The sequence below is a fragment of the Palaemon carinicauda genome, chromosome 21, assembly GCF_036898095.1.
Source record: "Palaemon carinicauda isolate YSFRI2023 chromosome 21, ASM3689809v2, whole genome shotgun sequence".
In the NCBI taxonomy this organism is placed as follows: Eukaryota; Metazoa; Arthropoda; class Malacostraca; order Decapoda; family Palaemonidae; genus Palaemon; species Palaemon carinicauda.
Window position 1 is genome coordinate 31,449,264 of NC_090745.1, and position 21,717 is coordinate 31,470,980.

Below are 21,717 nucleotides of genomic sequence, written 5' to 3' on the forward strand. Positions count from 1 at the left end.
ATACAAACATGATCCGAAGTAAGGCTAAAACTTTGTTTGATGCTATGGTGCCTGAGGGTGGTGACGACGACAACGTTCAAGATGAGGAAGAAGACGACGGCGACGAAGATGATCCTCTGCCTGGTACCTCAAGCCAGACTAGCCCACGACGACCACGTACGACTTTCGTTGCCAGCAAGGGCTGGTTTGATAAGTTTAAGAGGCGATTCGGACTTCAGAGTGTGTCGTTGTATGGAGAGGCAGCCTCTGCAGACGAAGCAGCAGCGAGGCATTATGTTGAGGATGTGTTTCCGGAAATAATAGAAGAAAATGGCTATGTCCCGGAGCAAGTCTTTAATATGGATGAAACAGGCCTCTTCTGGAAGAGGATGCCATCCCGAACATTTCTTTTCAAGGACGAACTTAAAAAGACAGGTTTCAAAGCTCACAAGGATCGAGTGACTCTGCTCATGTGTGGCAATGCTGCAGGATTCATGCTGAAGCCCGGCCTTATCTACAAGTCACAGAATCCTCGAGCATTGAAAAACAAGAACAAAGCCTTACTGCCAGTGTACTGGATGGCCAATAAAAAGGCATGGATCACCAAGGCCCTCACACTTGATTGGTTCCTTAACTCTTTCATACCACAGGTAAAGCTTTACCTGGCTGAAAAGGGCCTGCCCTTTAAAGTGGTTCTCTTCATGGACTGTGCAGGAGGTCATGCAACTAATTTGCATTATGAAGGGGTACAGGTGGAGTTCCTTCCCCCCAACACCACTTCCCTTATACAGCCCATGGATCAGGGGGTTATTAGGGCCTTCAAAGCCCTCTACACTAAGTCAACAATGGAGGGTCTCATCTCCATTGAAGAGACCGACAAGACCTTCAGCATCAAAGCTTATTGGAAGGACTACAACATAGCTACGTGTCTGGCTAATATTCAGAATGCCCTAAAGGACATGAAAGAACAGACACTCATCTCCAGCTGGAAGAAATTGTGGCCAAACAAAATCACTCATGACTATGAGGGTTTCACGCCTAACGAAATACATCACTCTGCCGTTGATAAGGCTGTCAGGCTGGCTCGGTTGGTGCAGACTGAAGGCTTCTCGGATATGACGGCTGATGAAATTAACAATCTCATCGACTGCCACTCAAACCCACTGACAGAGGAGGACCTACAGGAAATGACCAAATCGGCGAGTGAGGAGGAAGACGAGTCTGCTAGTGACGAAGGTGACGAAGCTGAAGAAGGTGGCCTTACATTGCATAATTTACAGGACCTCTTCAATGTTGCCAAAGACCTCCAAAAAAGGGCCAAAGAAATGGATGACAACATGGTAAGAGCCGTCGAATTCAGCAATCGTATTGATGACGTCATGGCTGTTTATAGGCGCATCTTCATCGACAAAAAAAGACAACGTTCACAACTCCCAATAACGATGTTTCTTACGCGCAAAAAACCAGAAGAAGATCCTCCTGCAGCCGCTACACCGCCTCCTGCATCCCTTACGCCACCTCCTATAGCCACTACGCCACTCCTCCTGCATCCATTACGACACCTCCTGCAGCCACTACGCCGCCTCCTGCAGCTTCTCCTGCATCGTCTGCGGCATCATCCGAGGAGCAGTAAAGCTCTTCATGCCCCTGTGCAGTCATTCATCGTTATCACCTCATCGTACTGCACAGGTCTTTTCATCAACTACGCTTAGAAGAACTTATTGTAAGAGGTAAGTTAAATGTTTTATTGTTTGATTGTTTAACATGAATCTCTCTCTCTCTCTCTCTCTCTCTCTCTCTCTCTCTCTCTCTCTCTCTACTCCCATTTTCTATATGGTATGGTACAATTTTATTTATGTATTACTGTAATCTTAAACCCCCAGAAATAGAAATTATAAATGTTAATTTGTTGCGCAAAACGACGGACTAATTATGTTAGCTAGTTGTAGTGTTTGCTTGTTTTTGAAAGCTGATAACGATAATTGGTTGTTCGCAAGTAAATTGTTCGGTAGAACAGTGTTCTAGACCCTCAATTGTTATTGTAAACAGACAACATATTTTACAGTTTTTTTTTTTTTTTGTTATAACATGAATTTCACTCTCTCTCTCTCTCTCTCTACACCCATTTTCTATATGGTATGGTACAATTTTATTTATGTATTACTGTAATCTTGAACCCCCAGAAATAGAAATTATAAATGTTAATTTGTTGCGCAAAACGACGGACTAATTATGTTAGCTAGTTGTAGTGTTTGCTTGTTTTTGAAAGCTGATAACGATAATTGGTTGTTCGCAAGTAAATTGTTCGGTAGAACAGTGTTCTAGACCCTCAATTGTTATTGTAAACAGACAACATATTTTACAATTTTTTTTTTTTTTTTTGTTATAACATGAATTTCACTCTCTCTCTCTCTACCCGTATTCTATATGGTGTACTGTATACAGGGGGGGGGGTATATATACGTTTTTTTAAGCATTTTTAAAGAGGCGCCGCTACTTTGCGGATTTTCAGTTTTCGCAGGTGGTCTCGGTCCCCATTAACCGCGATAACCGAGGGACCACTGTATATGTATATAATATATATATATATATATATATATATATATATATATATATATATATATATATATATATATATGTATATATATATATATATATATATATATATATATATATATATATGTACATATATACATATATATATATATATATATATATATATATATATATATATATATATATATATATATATATATATATATATATATATATATATGTATATATATATGTATATATATATGTATATATGTATATATATATATATGTATATATATATATGTATATATATATATATATATATGTATATATATATATATATATATATATATATATATATATATATATATATATATATATATATATATATTTATGTACTGTATATATGTAATCTTATAAATTTATTCAGACCAGCTATTTAGGAGTCAAAATTGACTCATGGGGCTAGTAAAATTTCCATCCTTTAATTGATAATAATGGCAGCCAGGTGAGGCATACTATAGCTGCATTGGACTCCACAGATGAGGATAGCAATACCGGCTGTCTCAAAGGCAGATCAGGTTTACCATTCAGTAAGGGACAATTTATTTTAATAGTTATTAACGTTCAAGGAACTAACAATCATTGTATTCCTGATAAGTAATGCAATGGTTAATTTGATTAAGATAATTATAGTTTATGGCTTTGAATTTGTTATAATTCAGTTTTGTTCTTTTATAGATTATTTAGGTTGTTTTCAGTTAGTGTGGTTTTGTATGCTACATAAATTGGAAAGTTAGCGAAGATTTGGATAGATTAGCATGGCAAGGTAGAAGGCATAGCTCATAATCATATTTTTTTTTCATATTTGCCAGCTTTATGGCTCAGTATTGTAAATGTGGCAGAAGCTTTGTAAATAAGGGAGAGGTTATTGTGGTATAAGTTGTCTATAACCAACCTAGATTAATGCCTTTAACTTGTCAAGGTATAAAAGTTTTTGGTAGCATAATTATATAAGTAAATTCTCTTATAGTCATAGCAAACTTCTTGGATCTCAAGGTACAGAACTGTAATTTTTTTATTCACACTACTGAAGCACACACATACTTATTGTGTTATTTATGAGGGAGACAAAAGATTTGTACTTCTGAAGCTTAAAATTAATTTTATATTTTGTATAAGTGCACATTAGAAATACTTAATTTGCAAAATGCTTTGCATTCTATACATATGGAATGCAGGAGGTTTGTATTTATCAAATATAACATTTATTTAAAACTTTCAATGTGTAAACTTCTGAAATACCTAATTCATTATGTTATACATAACCATGTGTAAATTTTATGTCCTTTATTAGGTATTATGATTTATGTTTTCAGATAATTGGTGCAAATGCTGTTAATACATATGGTGGCCGAAGAGTATTGTGTTTTGCTGTGCTTCTCTGGTCATTATCAACTATTATTACACCATTCGTAGCCTGGTACTTACCTGCTCTGATCTTTTTTCGTGTTATTTTGGGAGTTGGAGAAGGTCTTGGTAAGTAGTGTCCTACTTTTTTATTCAAATTAACTATGAAAACTAAATCACAAGAATTTAATAAGAATTTAATACAATTTAATACAAAACTTCAGCTTTGTTTTGGAATTAACTTTGGAACAAACATGGCTTAATTATTGAAGATGGGTAACAAGATATTTGAGGTGCTTATGAATAATAAAGTGCTGAGTTCCAGCCACTCACCCACCTGAAATCTCTTAATTCCTGTGTTGTTATCAAGGAATAATTTCACTACCACGCAGTGCTTCAATTCGACTTTGGTTTGTTGTGGAGGACTCTCGTCTTTTGTGATATTTTTTTCATCTTTGGCTGTATTGGAATTTGTTGAGTATGTGTGTACTTGAGCCAGCTTGTGTGGAGAGAGCTGATTATATGCAAAGATATCCGGGTTTCGTAATTTTCCATGACTTCGATCCATGTAAATTTTTTGCTTTCTAGGGACCATGATTGCACCAACAAACTACCCTCATAAGAGTTTGAGAGATGACCATTGTGTCAGTAGATGAAATTTAGTTCTTAAAAGAAAAGTAGAAAGAACAGGTCTCCTTTAACTCCGAAGACTTTTGGTACCAACCCTTCTAGGACTACTACACCACCTGGTGAAACCCCTCCCTATTAACTTTACTGCTTTATTGTTTAAGAAGGACTTTGAAATTTGTTTTTACAGCTGCCTTCCCTCTAAGAATGATGGGCCAGGTGTACTGAAAATGAATGTCTCTGGTAGCCTATATTAATTGAGTTCACTAATGGTTCCACCACATTTACTGCTACGGTGGCCTTGGCTCTTAAGTATCCGATTAAACCCAAGGAGTAGTTGAAGGTTCTCTGGTTATCACTTGGATGGATTAGTTCAGCATTCATGTCACATTTGTCTTAGCCTCTCACCTAATTCTACTGCTGCTGTTGCTGTTCCTGATGCAGTTGCTCTTTCCACATAGTGAGATTCTGCTGCATCATCTTCTGATGCTGCTGTTACTGTAACTCTTAGATCAGCCAAGGTGCTGGCCTCAACCATATCATTAGCTTTGCAAGAGAGATCCATTGTTAAGATAATTAGTGCTAATGAAGTATTTTACCAATAGGCTACACCCTCTTCTTCCTCTTTTTCCTCTTAACAAGAGAATGTCTTCCACCTTACTGTCTAACCTCTTTCCCCTTTCACACTTCAGATTTTGGGGAATGGATACCATTGTTAGTATTGCAGTTTTTTTTTTTTTAACCAATTTTGGGCGCTGTGGTGATATTGCCAACTACCCAATTATGTTTGGACCAAGAGAGTGTCAATATCTCTATATTGGCACACAGAACTACCTTGTACAGAAATTTTAGCTATTGGATTCCAGGGGTGTGCTGGTTTTTTTATTTTAGAGATAAGATTCTCAGCATTTGATGCGTGATCCATCCAGAGATTAAAGTCTCCACAAATAACCAATTAATTTTCTTCATGATAATCATCTCAATGAGTGCACTGAATTTTTCAAAGAAGATATTAGTATTTGTTCTCGGAGGTTTTTAGACTTATTACAAAGGCTATTTTTCTGTATTTTTGCGTAAAGTTTATTTCTATATATTCAAAGCTTGTTACACTAGTTCTTTTTAACATTTTGAGATTTGAGTAACCTTTATGATTAAAAAGTCCGACAACCCCACCAGACCTACCCTCTCTGGGAATGTGAAAGAAGCTGTGTGTGTGTGGGGGGCCGCCTCATTTCAGTGATCTTAGCTTTGTCAAAGTTATTTAACCATGTTTCAGATAATGCTAGTATGTGCAAACTTAAATCTCGAATTTAGAAAGTTTTATTACCAACAGATTGTATATTTACGTAACCACAGTTTATGACATTCCTAGTATCCATGATCAGTATTTTCTGTTAGTCTTTCCAATTCCAAGTTATAAGCTTTGTAATTTCTTTAATTTACTATGTGGTCATTTGGTTTGTTTAACTTTGTGCAGTTAATACATTGGTATTTGCGAGTTGCACTCCTTGGTGGAATGTTTTTCGAAACATTTCCTGCAGGCTTTATCCTCAGTTTTAAACTTGTAGTCTTTTCCAAGATGTCCATACCTCTGACAGTGGTAGCAGGTGATACCGTGGTACCTATCACGTATGTCATAAGTACCCCATCGCAACATAACTTTGTCACTATTATTATGAATAGCGTTGCAAACTTCAGGATCACATTTCAACACTTAGTGGGTAGTCCCACCTGTAGCATTTTTCTCCAGTACCACACTTATCTTCTCTTCTATGTTTTGGATTTGGTCAAGGTAAGGATTTCTTTGAATCAAGGCATTTACTGCCTCATCTTCGTCATTGTACACATTGCACATCATTATTTTTGGTTATAATTTTCCGATTTTTCTCGTTTCAGTGTCGGCAACCAATGTCTTAATTTTGTTTGCAGCCTCCTCTCAGATCCTTTTGTTAGCAAAGTTTACAACAACATTTCCATTTGAAGTTGACCTTGGTTTAAGTATTGGAATGTATTTAAGTGCCTGTTTGACCTTGTGTTTTCTTTCAGTAATTTTAGTTTTTGTATTTGTTGATATAATTACCAGCAATTTTTTTTTCTTAACTTTCTCGGCGTATATAACTTTCTCTGATTATGGATCCATCAATGGTTGAAGTGTTGCCTTAGTTGATTCCATATTCATAGCAAGATTATCAACTTTCTCAGTGATGTCTGTTTTCTAAATAAAATTTGTTGCTCGCTCTGAGGTCCGCAACTTTGTTTTACAATTCAGTAATTCTCACTTTTGGTTCACTTTAAGCCTCTTCTCCTATACTCAGATCTTCCTTCAATTTTGGTGTATATAACTTGGGTGTTAATACTTCATCTATGCCGTGTGGGCAAACCATTTCAGGTTTTTTACTTCATTATCAGTGATGCCTGTTACTAATATACACACACTTCTTATGATAGAACCTATTACAATCACATCCTATCCATTTTTTCCGGTCTCCTGACATGGTTTCGCATATGAGACAGAACAAGTTAGGGGCATACATGATGTACTGTTTCTTTTCACTTTGGTCCCTCCATAAGATTAACTAATATCTTTTTAATGATATTCTGAGCTAGAAATAAAAGCTAAAACACAGCTCAGTCCGAGCGTTAAACGGAGCTCCACGCAAAACACCTCTGCACATAGCGGCATTCACTCACTCACTATTGGCCGGCGCAGACTATCAAAGGCTTCTTCATAGTCCACAAATGCCATCAAAAATGGATTTGTATATTGTTCACATTACTGTACCACATGTCTTAAAATGAAAATTTGGTCAGTACAACATCTTCCTTTTCCAAATCCTGCTTGGTCATCTCTAAGCTTTTCATCAATCTTTCGCTTTAGTCTCTTTAGAATGAGCATACTATATATTTTCATGACAAAAATTAGTTATAGATGTGAAACATACTCCAAAATTAGTTATAGATGTAAAACATACTTGTCAGCCAACCCAAACTGATTAAAGATTTTAGATTCTATACGGCATATTGGTAGCAGATTAGCAACAGGAGCATTTAGAACTTCTCCTATCCCAAACCTCTTTGTTGAGGGTGGAGAACTACTATTAGACCTTTACCGAAAGTCTTCTGCTGTTTGGTATTGGCTTAGGTTGCAAAATTTTTCTAATTCTTTATCCTATAGACTCTGCACCTAGTAAGGCATTGTAGATACTTTGAGTTGCACCCAAAATCTCCTCAACCGTATGAGTTTTGTGTAAAATAATTAGTAGACAGTCTTGATATGGTTAGAAGTAAGCTACGTCCATTTAGGATGTCATCAACCCCTCCATGGAATTACCGTAGATATCTTTCTGTAAATATTTTCATGGTATTAAAAAGAACATGACTGACTTAGAAGTCAGGTCTCTTTATATGAAACATGTGCAAAACATAGGGAATCAACTTTTAAATATGCCGATGGCTCCAAATCTGATGTTGGCGTTGGATTTGGAGTATATAGTAATGCTTTTAATTGTAGAGGTGCACTTTCTTTAGAATCTTCTATTTCTACTGCTGAACTATATGGCAAACTAATTGATATTGGAAAAATAGCATTAAAACATGAGGGTAATTTTACCATTTTTATTGATGCAAGAAGTGTCCTACGAGCTTTAGAAGTTCTTAATTCCAATAACCCTTTAGTTTTAAAGATTTTGGAGTGGCTCTTCATTATTCAGCTGAGAGGTATAACAGATCAATTTTGTTGGGTTCTGTCACACGTAGGTGTGTCTGGGAAAGAAAAGGCAGATTTACTGGCAAAGAATGCTGCAGCTGAGTTGCTACCAAGAATGTATCCCATCCTTTGTAATGACTTTTTACCTAACATTAAGAATTTGTTTTATAATAATTGGCAACAGCATTGGGATAGTCTAGATGGAAATAAGATGAGAGAAATGATGAATATTATATCTCCTTGGAGGTATAAGACGATGCCACAATAGTGGGAGACAACTTTTTCTCGTCTCTGCATTGGTCACACTCGGTTGACACAAGTTTCTGATAACTGGGCAACAGCAGCCATATTGCAATGATTGTTTTGGGACCCTTGACAGTGAGGTATTTGTTGATTGAATGCACCACTTATAGTATCTTAAGAAATATGTATCTGTTGGGGGCTTTAGGCAGGTTCATCCTTGCCAAGATTCCTGGACGTGATGTGTCGCACCATGCTTGCAGCATTTTTAGATTTATTTCAGAAGCAGGTCTTCTGACAGCTATGTAACCTTTATAAGGATATCTTTGCTATTATCGTTTTAAGTTGAATTATTATTTATTTATTTCTTTATTCATAACAAATATCGGCATCAGTGACCTTAAATCTTAGGATGCTAGAATCAATCAACAAATATGAGTTTTACATGAGCATTTAGAGATTGTTAATGAATATACGTACTTAGGACAGACATGAAATGAGACCAAAATTAAAAGAAGTACAGTATAAGCATGGAAAAGGGAGTTCTTGGTAAACAATATGATATTATGAAAAGTGAAATGTCACTTTCTCTAAAATAAAAGAGTATTTAATCAGATGGTCCTACCATTATAAACTTATGGATCAGAAACTTGGAGTCTTACTAAAGTCTTAGAACATGAGTTAGTTACAACTCAAAGAGCTATGGAAAGAATAATGATGGAATAACACTAAGTTATAGATATGAACAGGCTAAAGTAGAGGATATTCTAACAACATGCAAGAAAACGAAATCGATATGGGTAGGACTTATAATGAAAATGACAGATAATAGATGAACGAAAAGAATAACAGAATGGGTCCATAGATACTGCAAACGAATGTGTGTGTTCATGTATCATGAATTGCCGAGAGGGAATAATTTCAATGAAACCAAGTATTAAGTTTTGTTCACCACAAATAGACTTAGTTAAATGTCTAATGTGAGGTCGTAAGTAGATAATCACGCTTTATCTGAGCCATCTATTGGCAGTCTTGTTGAGGGTGACGTACTTTACATCTCTCTCAAAAATAGGAATTTTACATAGTAGGTAGTAGGTTGGCTGAGGCACCAGCCACCCATTGAGATACTACCGCTAGAGAGTTATGGGGTCTTTTGACTGGCCAGACAGTACTACATTGGATTCCTATCTCTGGTTACGGTTCATTTTCCCTTTGCCTACACACACACTGAATAGTCTGCCCTATTCTTTACATATTCTCCTCTGTCCTCATACACCTGACAACACAGATTACCAAGTAATTCTTCTTCACTCAAGGAGTTACTGCACTGTAATTGTTCAGTGACCACTTTCCTCTTGGTAAGGGTAGAAGAGACTCTTTAGCTATGGTAAGCAGCTCTTCTAGAAGGACACTCCAAAATCAAACCATTGTTCTCTAGTCTTGGGTAGTGCCATAACATCTGTACCATGGTCTTCCACTGCCTTGGTTTAGAGTTCTCTTGCTTGAGGGTACACTCGAGCACACTCTTCTATCTTATTTCTTTTCCTATTATTTTGTTAAAGTTTTTATAGTTTATATAGGAAATATTTATTTTAATGTTGTTACTCTTCCTGAAATATTTTATTTTCCTTTTTTCCTTTCTCACTGAGCTATTTTCCCTGTTGGGGCCTCTGGGCTTATAGCATCCTGCTTTTCCAACTAGGGTTGTAGCTTAGCAAGTAATAATAATAATAATAATATTGAATGAAGACAACCTGTGTTATAGAACACACAATTTCAAATAAACTTCGATTGTAACAAGTACACACCAAAAATCATGGGAAATACTATACATTTGAAGATTATATCTATTATACCTGTGTTACCTGTTGCTTATAAAACACAAATGTGTGTATGATATACGAATACTTTGGCACTTGGATATAAAGAAAGTAATGCTTTACAGTATTTACCTTAAGAATTAGTATAAGTCCCACTCAGGTCACCCTTTTAAAAACATTTGTTATAGAAGCTCTCGCTTCAAAGCATGTAGTAATTTGTGTATTGGATAAGGTCTGAGAAATAATTTTTTCTCCTGTTTTGTATTTTATAGGATTGCCGACAATTTTCCAGTTATTTGCTCAGCATATACCGGCAGAAGAAAGAAGTAGAGCATTTGGATATATGGTCGCTGCGGGATCAATTGGACAGACATTTGCATCTCTGGTTAGTTTTCATATGGCACTTTGTTAGTATTTATATTTATTTTGTTACTTATATATTCAGGCAAAAAAAATATTTTTTTCCATTACCATATTGTGTGAAATACATAAGACTGTTAACTTTTTAACAATAGGCAATCAGTATTTTCTGAGACATAATTCATAGATTGTAACCATATTCTTGAATAAAGACATCATTTTGATAGTCCCGGATGACAAGCTAAGTGCTGACTTTAAAAATACACCCCTCTCTATCTGACTCCTTCTTATTAAGATACTACCGCTAGAGAGGTATGGGGTCCTTTTACTGGCCAGACAGTACTACATTGGATCCTTCTCTCTGGTTATGGCTCATTCTTCCTTTGCCTACACATACACTGAATAGTCTGGCTTATTCTTTAAACATTCTCCTCTGTCCCCATATACCTGACAACACTGAGATTACCAAACAATTCTTCTTCATCCAAGAGGTTAACTACTGCACTGTAATTGTTCAGTGGCCACTTTCCTCTTGGTAGAAGAGATTTTTTAGGTATGGTAAGCAGCTCTTTTAGGAGGAGGACACTCCCAAATCAAACCATTGTTCTTTAGTATTGGGTAGTGCCATAGCCTCTGTACCATGGTCTTCCTTTCTTGGGTTGGTTCTCTTTTTTGAGGGTACACTCGGGCACATTATTCTATCTTATTCCTCTTCCTCGTGTTTTGTTCAAGTTTTTATAGTTTATAAAGGAAAAAAATATTTTAATATTGTTACTGTTCTTGAAATATTTAATTTTCCTTGTTTCTTTTTTCTCACTAGGCTATTTTCCCTGTTGGAGCCCCTTGGGCTTATAGCATCCTGTTTTTTCAACTAGGGTTGTAGCTTAGCTAGCAAGTAATGATGATGATGATAATAATAATAATAATAATAATAATAATAATAATAATAATAATAATAATAATAATAATAATATAATAATAATAATAAAAATAACAATAATAATAATAATAATATGAATCTTTTCTCTTAGATTAATGTATCTTCACCCATTTGGAGGAGGAGTAGTTAGAGTCTTGATGTGCATCAGTGAATTGTACCATCAAATTATTAACCTTATTTTAAATTCTCATGTTTTAATAAGGTACTATAAACCGTTGCCCAACAATAGCCATCTCTCTTAACAAGAGAATGCCTTGATGAATTCATTTGGATTTAACATGCCATATCATTTCCATGTTGATGCCTTGTAACAGGCAAGAGGGCAATCGAACTGGGAAATAATTTTTTTCTCAGTTTGACTAAATTTCTCTTATACTATTTTTACCACTTACTATTGCACAGCCTCCTTCATATTCATCAACTTTTTCCAACCTTACTGTCAAAATTCTTTTACCCTTTTCACTGACAAGATTCTTTGTAGGGGGACACCATAACTGGAATTAAATTTCCTTTTTAATTCAGTTATGAGACCTGTGATGGTCTTGCCCACTACTCAATTATGTTTGGACCATAGGAGTATCAGTAGTCCCATACTAGCACACAGAACTATTCTCGTCCTGAAATTTGCCCTGGATTCTTGGGGTGGCCCACTTTAATTAAGATAGGACTCTCGGCATTCTATCCGGTTTGCCTTCCAGTTTGATTTAAGTGGGTATGATTGTATTATTGAAATGTTCTCAGTTTCATCAAGTGGGTTCGACTTACACTTAAACCATTCTAATCATAGTGGTATCATCCCTTTGGGGTAGGGCAGAGAGTGGACATTTGGGATGCAGCTCTTGCAGTTATCATTGGTGGAGGAATTAATGCTATGAAAGGATAGTAGGTTCTCTTTCAGGATGTCAGACAGTCTAATTTTTTCTTTCCCCTAAACTTAGCCTATTTCTTTTTCCTTTATTTTGTCAATTTTTAATATTCCCTTCCCCCAAAAACAAAAATTATGAGAAAAAATATTTCTGCAAAATGTAGGAAGAAGCTTTAATAGAAAGGATATTATCGTGGCAAAACTGACTAGTATATCTACTTCATTGCAGAAGGTGTCGCAGAAATTAATGCACTAATGTATAAAGGGTCACCAATTCATGATACACAGGCAATCTCGAATATTATTGGATGAAATATTGAAAGCATAATCAGTATTAATAATCTGGATGCCCACTTTCGATTCATTAAAAGGAAAGAAGTAATTACATTAAATACATTAAATTTTCATAATGTGGAAGATATCCATTATACTAAAAGATGTACTGAGAAGGAACTGGAATGTTAAATTGTAGTTCACCTTTTTTTTCTTTTCTACCGTTATCCCTACAATAATGGGTCGGTTGCATGATGCACCCTCTCCAATGCCTTCTATCAAAGGCATCCTCCTCCACGAGACCTCTTCTCTCAATATCATCCTTCTTGTTATCTCGTCATCTAATTCTCCATCTTCCTCTCGATATTCTTACCCTCTCAGGTTTCTCCCAAGCCCCCGCGCTCCCTCCCTACCATTCATCCTCAACAGGTGCCCACACCATCCCAGATGTAACACGCTTATCACCTCTGTAATCTTTGCTTTGCCTGACATTCTTCTCATTTCATCATTTTCCAATCATTTAAGCAGTGATATTTCAGTAATCCACCTCAGCATTCTAATGTTTGTTCTCAAGCTTTTCTTCCTCTTTTTGTCTTAGAGCCCACTTTTCTGATCTGTACGTTAACACTGGTCTTATTACTGTGCTATAGATCTTGACTTATAGCTTTCCTTCTAGAATATTTTTCCTCTTCTCTACCCTTCCTCTGCAACCTGTACATGCCTTACATTTTAGTCCTAAAATGCCTTTGATTTTCTTTTACCTGACTCTTGTACCTCTCTGTCCCACCACCACTTTTCTCCTTTCGATACACCATATCTCCTGGTTTCTCCCAGAAATTCCTCTGTTTCCCCCTACACATTTTTTCATACTCATCCACTTTGTTACCCTGTCCACTCTCTAAGTTCAACCTTTCCAGTCCCCCCCCCCTCTCTCTCTCTCTCTCTCTCTCTCTCTCTCTCTCTCTCTCTCTCTCTCTCTCTCTCTCTCTCTCTCTCTCTCTCTCTCTCTCTCTCTTTTTCACAATCTTCCTAAATTACTCATCCTTTTCTAATTTAAGATCCCAGACCTTAATTCAAGATATCTTTCTCTTCTTGAGTTTTCTAGCTCTCATCTAAAAATCCATTAATACCATTCTATGTTATTTAACATGTGCTTCCCTCAAAATCACTTTACAGTTATTATTATTATTATTATTATTATTATTATTATTATTATTATTATTATTGATATTATTACTTGCTAAGCTACAACACTAGTTGGAAAAGCAGGATGTTATAAGCCCAAGGGCTCCAACAGGGAAAATAGCCCAGTGAGAAAAGGAAATAAGGAAAAAAGTACAAGAAGTTCAAGAACAGTAATAACATTAAAATAAATCTTTCATATATAGACTATAAAAACTTGAAAATAACGAGAGGATAAAAACTTCAAAATAACAAGAGGAAGAGAAACAAGAGAGAATAGTGTGCCAGAGTGTACCCTCAAGCAAGAGATCTCTAACCCAAGATAGTGGAAGACCATGGTACAAAGGTTATGGCACTACCTAAGACTAGAGAACAATGGTTTGATTTTGGAGTGTCCTCCTAGAAGGTGCCAAGCCTTCTGTGGTGATTAGTTGGTTCCCCTGTCTGTTAGGCATATACTGATTGATTGTCCTAGTCTTGAGGATATCAGAGAACAATTCCTCTCTAAACCTCGTGGTGAAGATAGCAGGTACGTACCATTCTCACCAAGATTCTTCGAGGAGAATTTGTGTATGATGCCAATGACACTTCTCAAGTTCATATTGGAACCTGACCTTATTCTTATTTAAAAGATATGGGAAATCTTAATTGTCTTATAATTATGCTATTAATCTTTTAAATATTTTCTTTAGTTACTATTTTCTAATTAATCATACTCCAATCTACATCAATTAATATTGATGTTATGATGTCCATTAGGCCATTTATCCATAAGCAGTTTGACATTATGCTTTCATCTGTTTACCCCCACTCCAGGAATTACTTGTCTACCAGTATGGGGCTCTTCACTCCCATCTCTTCCTCTAACTGTAAGGAGTATATGATATCTTGATTTTTACATTTACAAATCACTCTACCTCATCAAAGTTTCTACTGTATAAGCACTACTCTTTTCTTACCATTAGAGGCATAGACTGTTGTTATTTCAAACTTCATGAGCTGTAACACAAATGCCTTTGTTCTCAATCTGCCTGGCTGTAATTTTTCCTCTCCTACCTGAATTGTGATTCAGGCTATTATATATTATGAACAATTATTTACTGTAATTGTGAAAAGTATAACTTTAGTTTCTCATATATACTAAACCTGTTTCGGAGTTTTTACTTCTCAAACCCTCATTTTGAGCAACTGTTAGTGGGAAAATAGAAAAATTTCGTAGCTGGATGCTAAACACCTGTACCACTCTGTATCACACGATCGTACATAGTAACGACATTTCTCTTTTTTGTATATATTATCCTTTGTATTTTCGCTCTCCCCTCGCACTGACAGCAACGTGCATCAACCTTTCTGCTTTTGTTTTGTTAACTGTTAACAGAACCGGTTGCCGGTTGGACATGAAATAGCCTGTTGTTTTGTGTGACCTTCTTGCCGGGACTCTGATTGTATATAAACTCGATGTTCTGAAGTAAACTCACTCAGTTGCTTTCGTCTCGCCTTTTGAGTCATAACCTACTCTTGGCCCGTCACACACCCAAGTAGGCAATGGGTATATTATTATTATTATTACTATTATTATTATTATTTTTATTGTTATTATTGTTATCATTATTATTATTATTATTATTATTATTATTATTATTATTATTATTATTGTAATTGCTATGCTTCAACCTTAGTTGGAAAAGCAGGATGCTATAAGCCCTGGGGCCCCAACAGGGAAAGTAGCCCAGTGAGGAAAGGAAACAAGGAAAAATAAAATATTTTAAGAACAGTATCAACATTAAAATAGATATTTCTTATATAAAGTATAAAAACTTTAACAAAACAGGAAGAAGAGAAATTAGATAGAATAGTGTGCCTGAGTGTACCCTTTTGCGAGAGAAATCTATCCCAAGGCAGTGGAAGACCATGGTACAGAGGCTATGGCACTACCCAAAACTAGAGAACAATGGTTTGATTTTGGAGTGTCCATCTAGGAGAGCTACTTACCACTGAAGAATCTCTTCTACCCATACCAAGAGGAAAGTAGCACTGAACAATTACATTGTAGTACTGAGCCCCTTGGGTGAGGACAGAGGAGAATCTGTAAAGAATATGCCAGACTATTCGGTGTATGTGTAGGCAAAGGGAAAATGAACCGTAACCAAAGAGAAGGATCCAATGTAGTACTCTCTGGCCAGTCAAAGGACCACATAACTCTCTAGCTGTTTTCTTAATGGAGGGTATAGAGGGAAAGTTTATTGACTGAATTACTATTGAATTTTTATTGAGAAATTTAATTTTCTATTTCATGATTAGTACATAAATAGAATAAAATATTGATAATTTATTTAGAGAGGACATAGTAGCCTTTACCCTAATCAGCTGAAAATGCTAAATGAATTTTGTAGTATAGTTTTTTTTTTTAAATAGTCTTCATTAAACAAATTTATGTATATGTTTATATTGATGTAAGAGCTTAGAGAAAACTAAAAAGCATGTGGTTAAGGTAAGTGGGAAGTAGTCATGGTTTATTTTAGTGTAATGGAATTTTTTTTTCTGTACCATCTGTTATTTATCATTCCTGATCATCTAACATTCAACCAGTCTAATTTTTATGTACTTCATCAAGTAAAGAAAAATTTCCCTGAAAAGGAACTCAATCTTTTTAACAGGAATGGTGTTGAGATGATTTGCCAGTTTAAAATCATTTCTTTTTTCTTTTTAAAGTAATTCGCCAATTCAGAATCAGGTATTATTTTTGAAAGGTATTTAATTAGTAAAGTTGATCTTTTGAAGTTTATTGTAAACTTGTTAGTTTTTATATAGTTTTGCACTATTTAAGGTTTGAAAGTGTAACATTTCCTCTTATTTTCAGTTTGTACCACACATGGATTGGAAAGTTTCTTTTGTACTATTTGGAGTATCTGGTGTATTGTGGGTCATTTGCTGGCTGCTTACATACCATGATTCACCAATTGTTCCAGATGAAGAAGGACAGCATATACTAGAGAAGGTAGTGTTTGTATTTCATATAACATTGGCTTTCAATTACTGTATATTATTGCCCCCTGAGTCTTTGAAATGTCTTAGACTCCATTTCCAAACAAGAATTAAACGATTTTCTGCTGGTTGGTTAACTCCACCTGTGAATCATCTGTTTCTTGAAGACATATACTCAACTTTATGTGTTTGCCTTGCTGTCAGTAAGTCTCTTGGACACTGTTTTAGGCCAGTTACTTGCATATGCGAATGATTCTACTTTCATTGCACCAATTCCATCTCCTGAATGTAGATCTATGGATGTTGAATCCCTCTATTGAAGGTCTAGCTAAAATTTGCGCTTGCTACAAATTATGTGGGTTGAAATTGAACTGAACCCTAACAAAACTCAAAGTATGATTGTAAGTAGATCAAGGACAGTGACTCCTAAACATCCAAATCTTTGCATTGACAATGCTTCTTTAACTATACAGTATACAAATTTGAAATTATAGATGTGATTCTTAATAGGAAATTTACAATTGAGAAATAAATTCTGTCTGTTACTTCTCATATTGCACAAAAAATTGGTATATTAAGAAATATTTTCAGGTTTTTGGTGATAACTCTATCCTGAGGAAAGTTTTTAATTCTTTCATTCTACCATCTTTAATATTGTTCTCCTGTCTGGTCTTAAGCTGCTGACTGCCATCTTAATTTATTGGACAAAAAACTTGCGGTCTGTTAAATTTCTTCTTCCTGATTTGGATATTACTCACTGGCACTCTCGTTCAGTTAGTTCTTTATGCATGTTTCATAAGATTTTTCATAATTCTGACCTTTCTTTGCATTCAGATCTTCCCAAACTATAAAATCTTATACGTAGTGCTAAGTATGCTGTTAATTCTAACTGTCTTGCCTTCCCCATCATAAGGCTTAATAATTCACTGTATTCTATGAGTTATATCCCAGCTGTGACCACATTGTAAAAATGAACTAATGATCGGTGGAACTTCAGAAATTCAAATATGTTGCAAATGCTTTTCTGTTGGAACAGGTTGTTATGAGCCTTCTTTCATAGTTTATTTATAACTGATCTTTTCTACATTATTACTGATCTTTAAATATTTTGTATTTTGTATTGCCTTTTATTCATATGTAGTTTATTCGTTATTTCTCTATTTACTTTCCGCACAAGGGCAAGATTGCGTATTGGCCTTACAAAACTGAGGCATGGCTTTTTAATGTGTACACCTCACGGGACTGTCCACATGTACGTTGAATGTGGCACTATTTTAACCCTTCAATATATATTTCTTAAGTGTATTGTTTGTAAAACACATAGAAAACTTTATATGTCATTTTATGTGATGCAGAGTATATTTTGTTTTCAAGATTTTAACGTTTTTAAGAAGCACAGGCTTAATGAATAAAATTTAAGTATTTATCTTAGGTTTTAATTTCTAATTTATTCATTTAATAAGATTTGATATATATATATATATATATATATATATATATATATATATATATATATATATATATATATATATATATATATATATATATATATATATATATATGTGTGTGTGTGTGTGTGTGTGTGTGTATGTATGTACAGTATATGCATATATAGATATATACATGTATACTGTACATATATACTTATATGCATATATACATATACATATATGTATGTATATATATATATATATATATATATATATATATATATATATATATATATATATATATATATATATATATATATATATATATATATGATAAATTTTTGCACATTTAAACGTGTTTCTTTCATATTTCAAATAAGCCATATATATTAATACATTAAAGTCTGGATTCTCTTAACGACTTCGGGATCAGAGCCCCAGGCGGAACCGCCCAAAGACTATAATATCGGACCGGCGGGGATTTGAACCCTCGTCCAGGATATCTGTATGCCAGTGACCAGATATTATAGTCTTTGGGCAGTTCCGCCTGGGGCTCTGATCCCGAGGTCGTTAAGAGAATCCAAACTTTAATGTATTAATATATATGGCTTATTTGAAATATGAAAGAAACACGTTTAAATGTACAAAAATTTATCATTAATCGAATGCCAAGTCCCAAACCTACCAATTAGCTACGATGGTGAAGATGGGTTGATTTCAATTCTAAGTACAGAAAACCTGAATTTGACAGGTATATGTATAGAAGAATTGTCATTGACTTTCATCTTTCTTCGCGGCTGAGTGGTCTTGTCACTGGCATACAGATATCCTGGATGAGGGTTCAAATCTCCGCCGGTCCGATATTATAGTCTTTGGGCGGTTCCGCCTGTGGCTCTGATTCCGAGGTCGTTAAGAGAATCCAGACTTTAATGTATTAATATATATGGCTTATTTGAAATATATATATATATATATATATATATATATATATATATATATATATATATATATATATATATATATATATATATATATATATATATGTATATATATATATATATATATATATATACACATATACACACACACATTAAAAAGCCATGCATCAATTTTGTATATATATATATATGTTTAGGTTTAACATAATTATTTACAGTAATTTACAAGGTCCTCAGAACACTCACTGCACACCTTTGTTTTATTCTTTATTTATAATGAATGATATCGACGTCAATGACCTTTGATGTGTGGATGCCAGAAAACTTGAAATTAATCAGTCAATCCTCCCCCTTCGGTACATACATCTTCAATCACTCCACATTTGGCCTTCTTAATGCTGGGACCACTTTTCAACGCCTCATGGATGGTATCCTAGGGGACCTGCCATTTTGCTTATGTTACGTGAACAACATACTTGTGTTCTCTGCCTCCAAAGAGGAACACCTCCGTCCCATACCTATCGTTGTCAACCACCTAGCAGTCTTTCGAAACTTCCTCACGATCTCGACCATCAAAGTACTGCAAGAATTCTTGGGCATGATAAACTATTATCAACCAGTTCCTGCCAGCCATTGCTGCCACTCTTTCCCCCCTTATGGGCAAGCCAAAAGACCTGGAGTGGGGTCTACTAGAAGCATCCTTCTGCAACGCAAAGGATGCCTTATCAACCACTGCTCTTTCTTACCTGTGCCACATTTCCCTCTCCTCTCCACCGATGCTAGCAGTGTAGCTATTGGTGTAGTACTTATGCAGTTGGTTAATGACTCGCCCCACCCATTGGCCTGCTCCAGTAGAAAACTGTCCAAGGCGGAATCTGGCTACTCTACCTTAGCCCAAGAATTGCTGGCGGTGCATTTGGTTGTCCGTTACTTTTGCCACTTCTTAGAAGGTATGCCCTTCACCATTCACACAAACCACATGCCTCTGGTGCAACCCTTCATTTGACAGTCTGACACCTGATCCGCTCACGCTGTGGCTGAATACATCTGCACCCTTCACGTTGCCGATACCCTGTCAAGGAATACATTGGTCGCCGTTCATTTGGGATGGAATACAATACCTTGGCAGAAGCCCAATGAAAACATCCAGAATACCAAGCATGTAGGACATCGTACACATTTGGAAGACGTCATCCTTGATGACTCCAACACCACCCTTCTCTGCGACGTCAGTACTGGTAGACCAAAACCATGAATACCTGTTCCCATGCACCATCAGGTGTTTGATTTCATCCATGGCCTTTCACATCCCTCACGCTGATCTACTGCACAGCTACTGAAGACGAAGTTCAAAGTTCATTTATCACAGCAACACTAAGGATGCTAAGAATTTGGTCGTTGCCTGCACTTCATGCTCTTTTTCAAAAGTACATTGACCAGGATTCAGGAGTGGGCATCTTTCCTCAACCTCAGCATCGTTTTTCCCGTATTCACATCAATGTAGTAGGTCTCCTACCTACATCACAAAGACATTGTTACCTGCTTGCCATCATTGACTTCTCTGCTTGTTGGCCTGAAGCCATTCCTATGCAAACTGCGACGCCCGCCTCATGTACATCTGCTCTACTCTCAGGATGGATAGCAAGATTTGGTATCTCTTCTCATATTGTTTCTGATAGAGGTACCAGTTTCAACTCTCAACTGTGGACATCATTAGGAAATCTCCTGGGCATCACCCAAAATCAGACAACTATTTACAACCCTGCACCCAATGGAATGGATGAATGTTTTCATTGCAACCTCAAAGCAGCTTTGATGTCCCACTGCAATGATTCCAACTGGTTTACTTAGCTTCCTTTGGTCCTCCTGGGACTAAGGATTATTCCTAAAGATGTCCTGGATGTCTGGGCAGTTGAAATGGTGTATGGCAACCCATTGGTTGTTCCTGCCAAATTTTTTGTCTGCAACCTCCTCCGACAATCCCCAGAATCTACATACATGGGGAAATTTACTCCATGCTGTCAGACTTACAAGCACCCAGAGAAAGAACACATACTGACAGATTTGCACTTGGCAACAGATGTTTATCTGTGCAGTGGCACTAGCAAGCCACCACTAACGCCCCCTTACACAGGCCTATTGCTCGTGATCCATCGTCCACTGAAGGCTTTCTTAATTAACATTTATGGCAAAGAAGACCGGGTCTTCATTGATTGCCTAAAACCTCTGTATATCCTGTAAGATGACCCACCTTCTGTGCGCCTCTCAAGAGCAGGACGCCCTATTTCTTATGTATGTCTCTTTTTAGGGGGACCCACATGTGTTTCAGATACGCTTGTACAGTGTAACGTTATTGCCTTAAATTAAATCATCCCCAAAGGATACCAAAAAGAAACAAATTAGAACCAACTTACATCATCGGTCAGG

General features: G+C 35.9%; 1 protein-coding gene across 2 annotated transcripts in view; it reads left to right on the forward strand.

The window, feature by feature from the left end:
• The window catches only part of LOC137615256 (uncharacterized), a 137,619-nt gene that overhangs the window by 61,518 nt on the left and 54,384 nt on the right, over positions 1-21,717 (forward strand). For both annotated transcript variants that reach the window (XM_068344977.1, XM_068344978.1), the window contains exons 3-5: positions 3,894-4,053; positions 10,590-10,702; positions 16,798-16,935. In XM_068344977.1, coding sequence (XP_068201078.1) covers positions 3,894-4,053; positions 10,590-10,702; positions 16,798-16,935 — 411 coding nt within the window. The remainder of the gene's footprint in view (positions 1-3,893; positions 4,054-10,589; positions 10,703-16,797; positions 16,936-21,717) is intronic.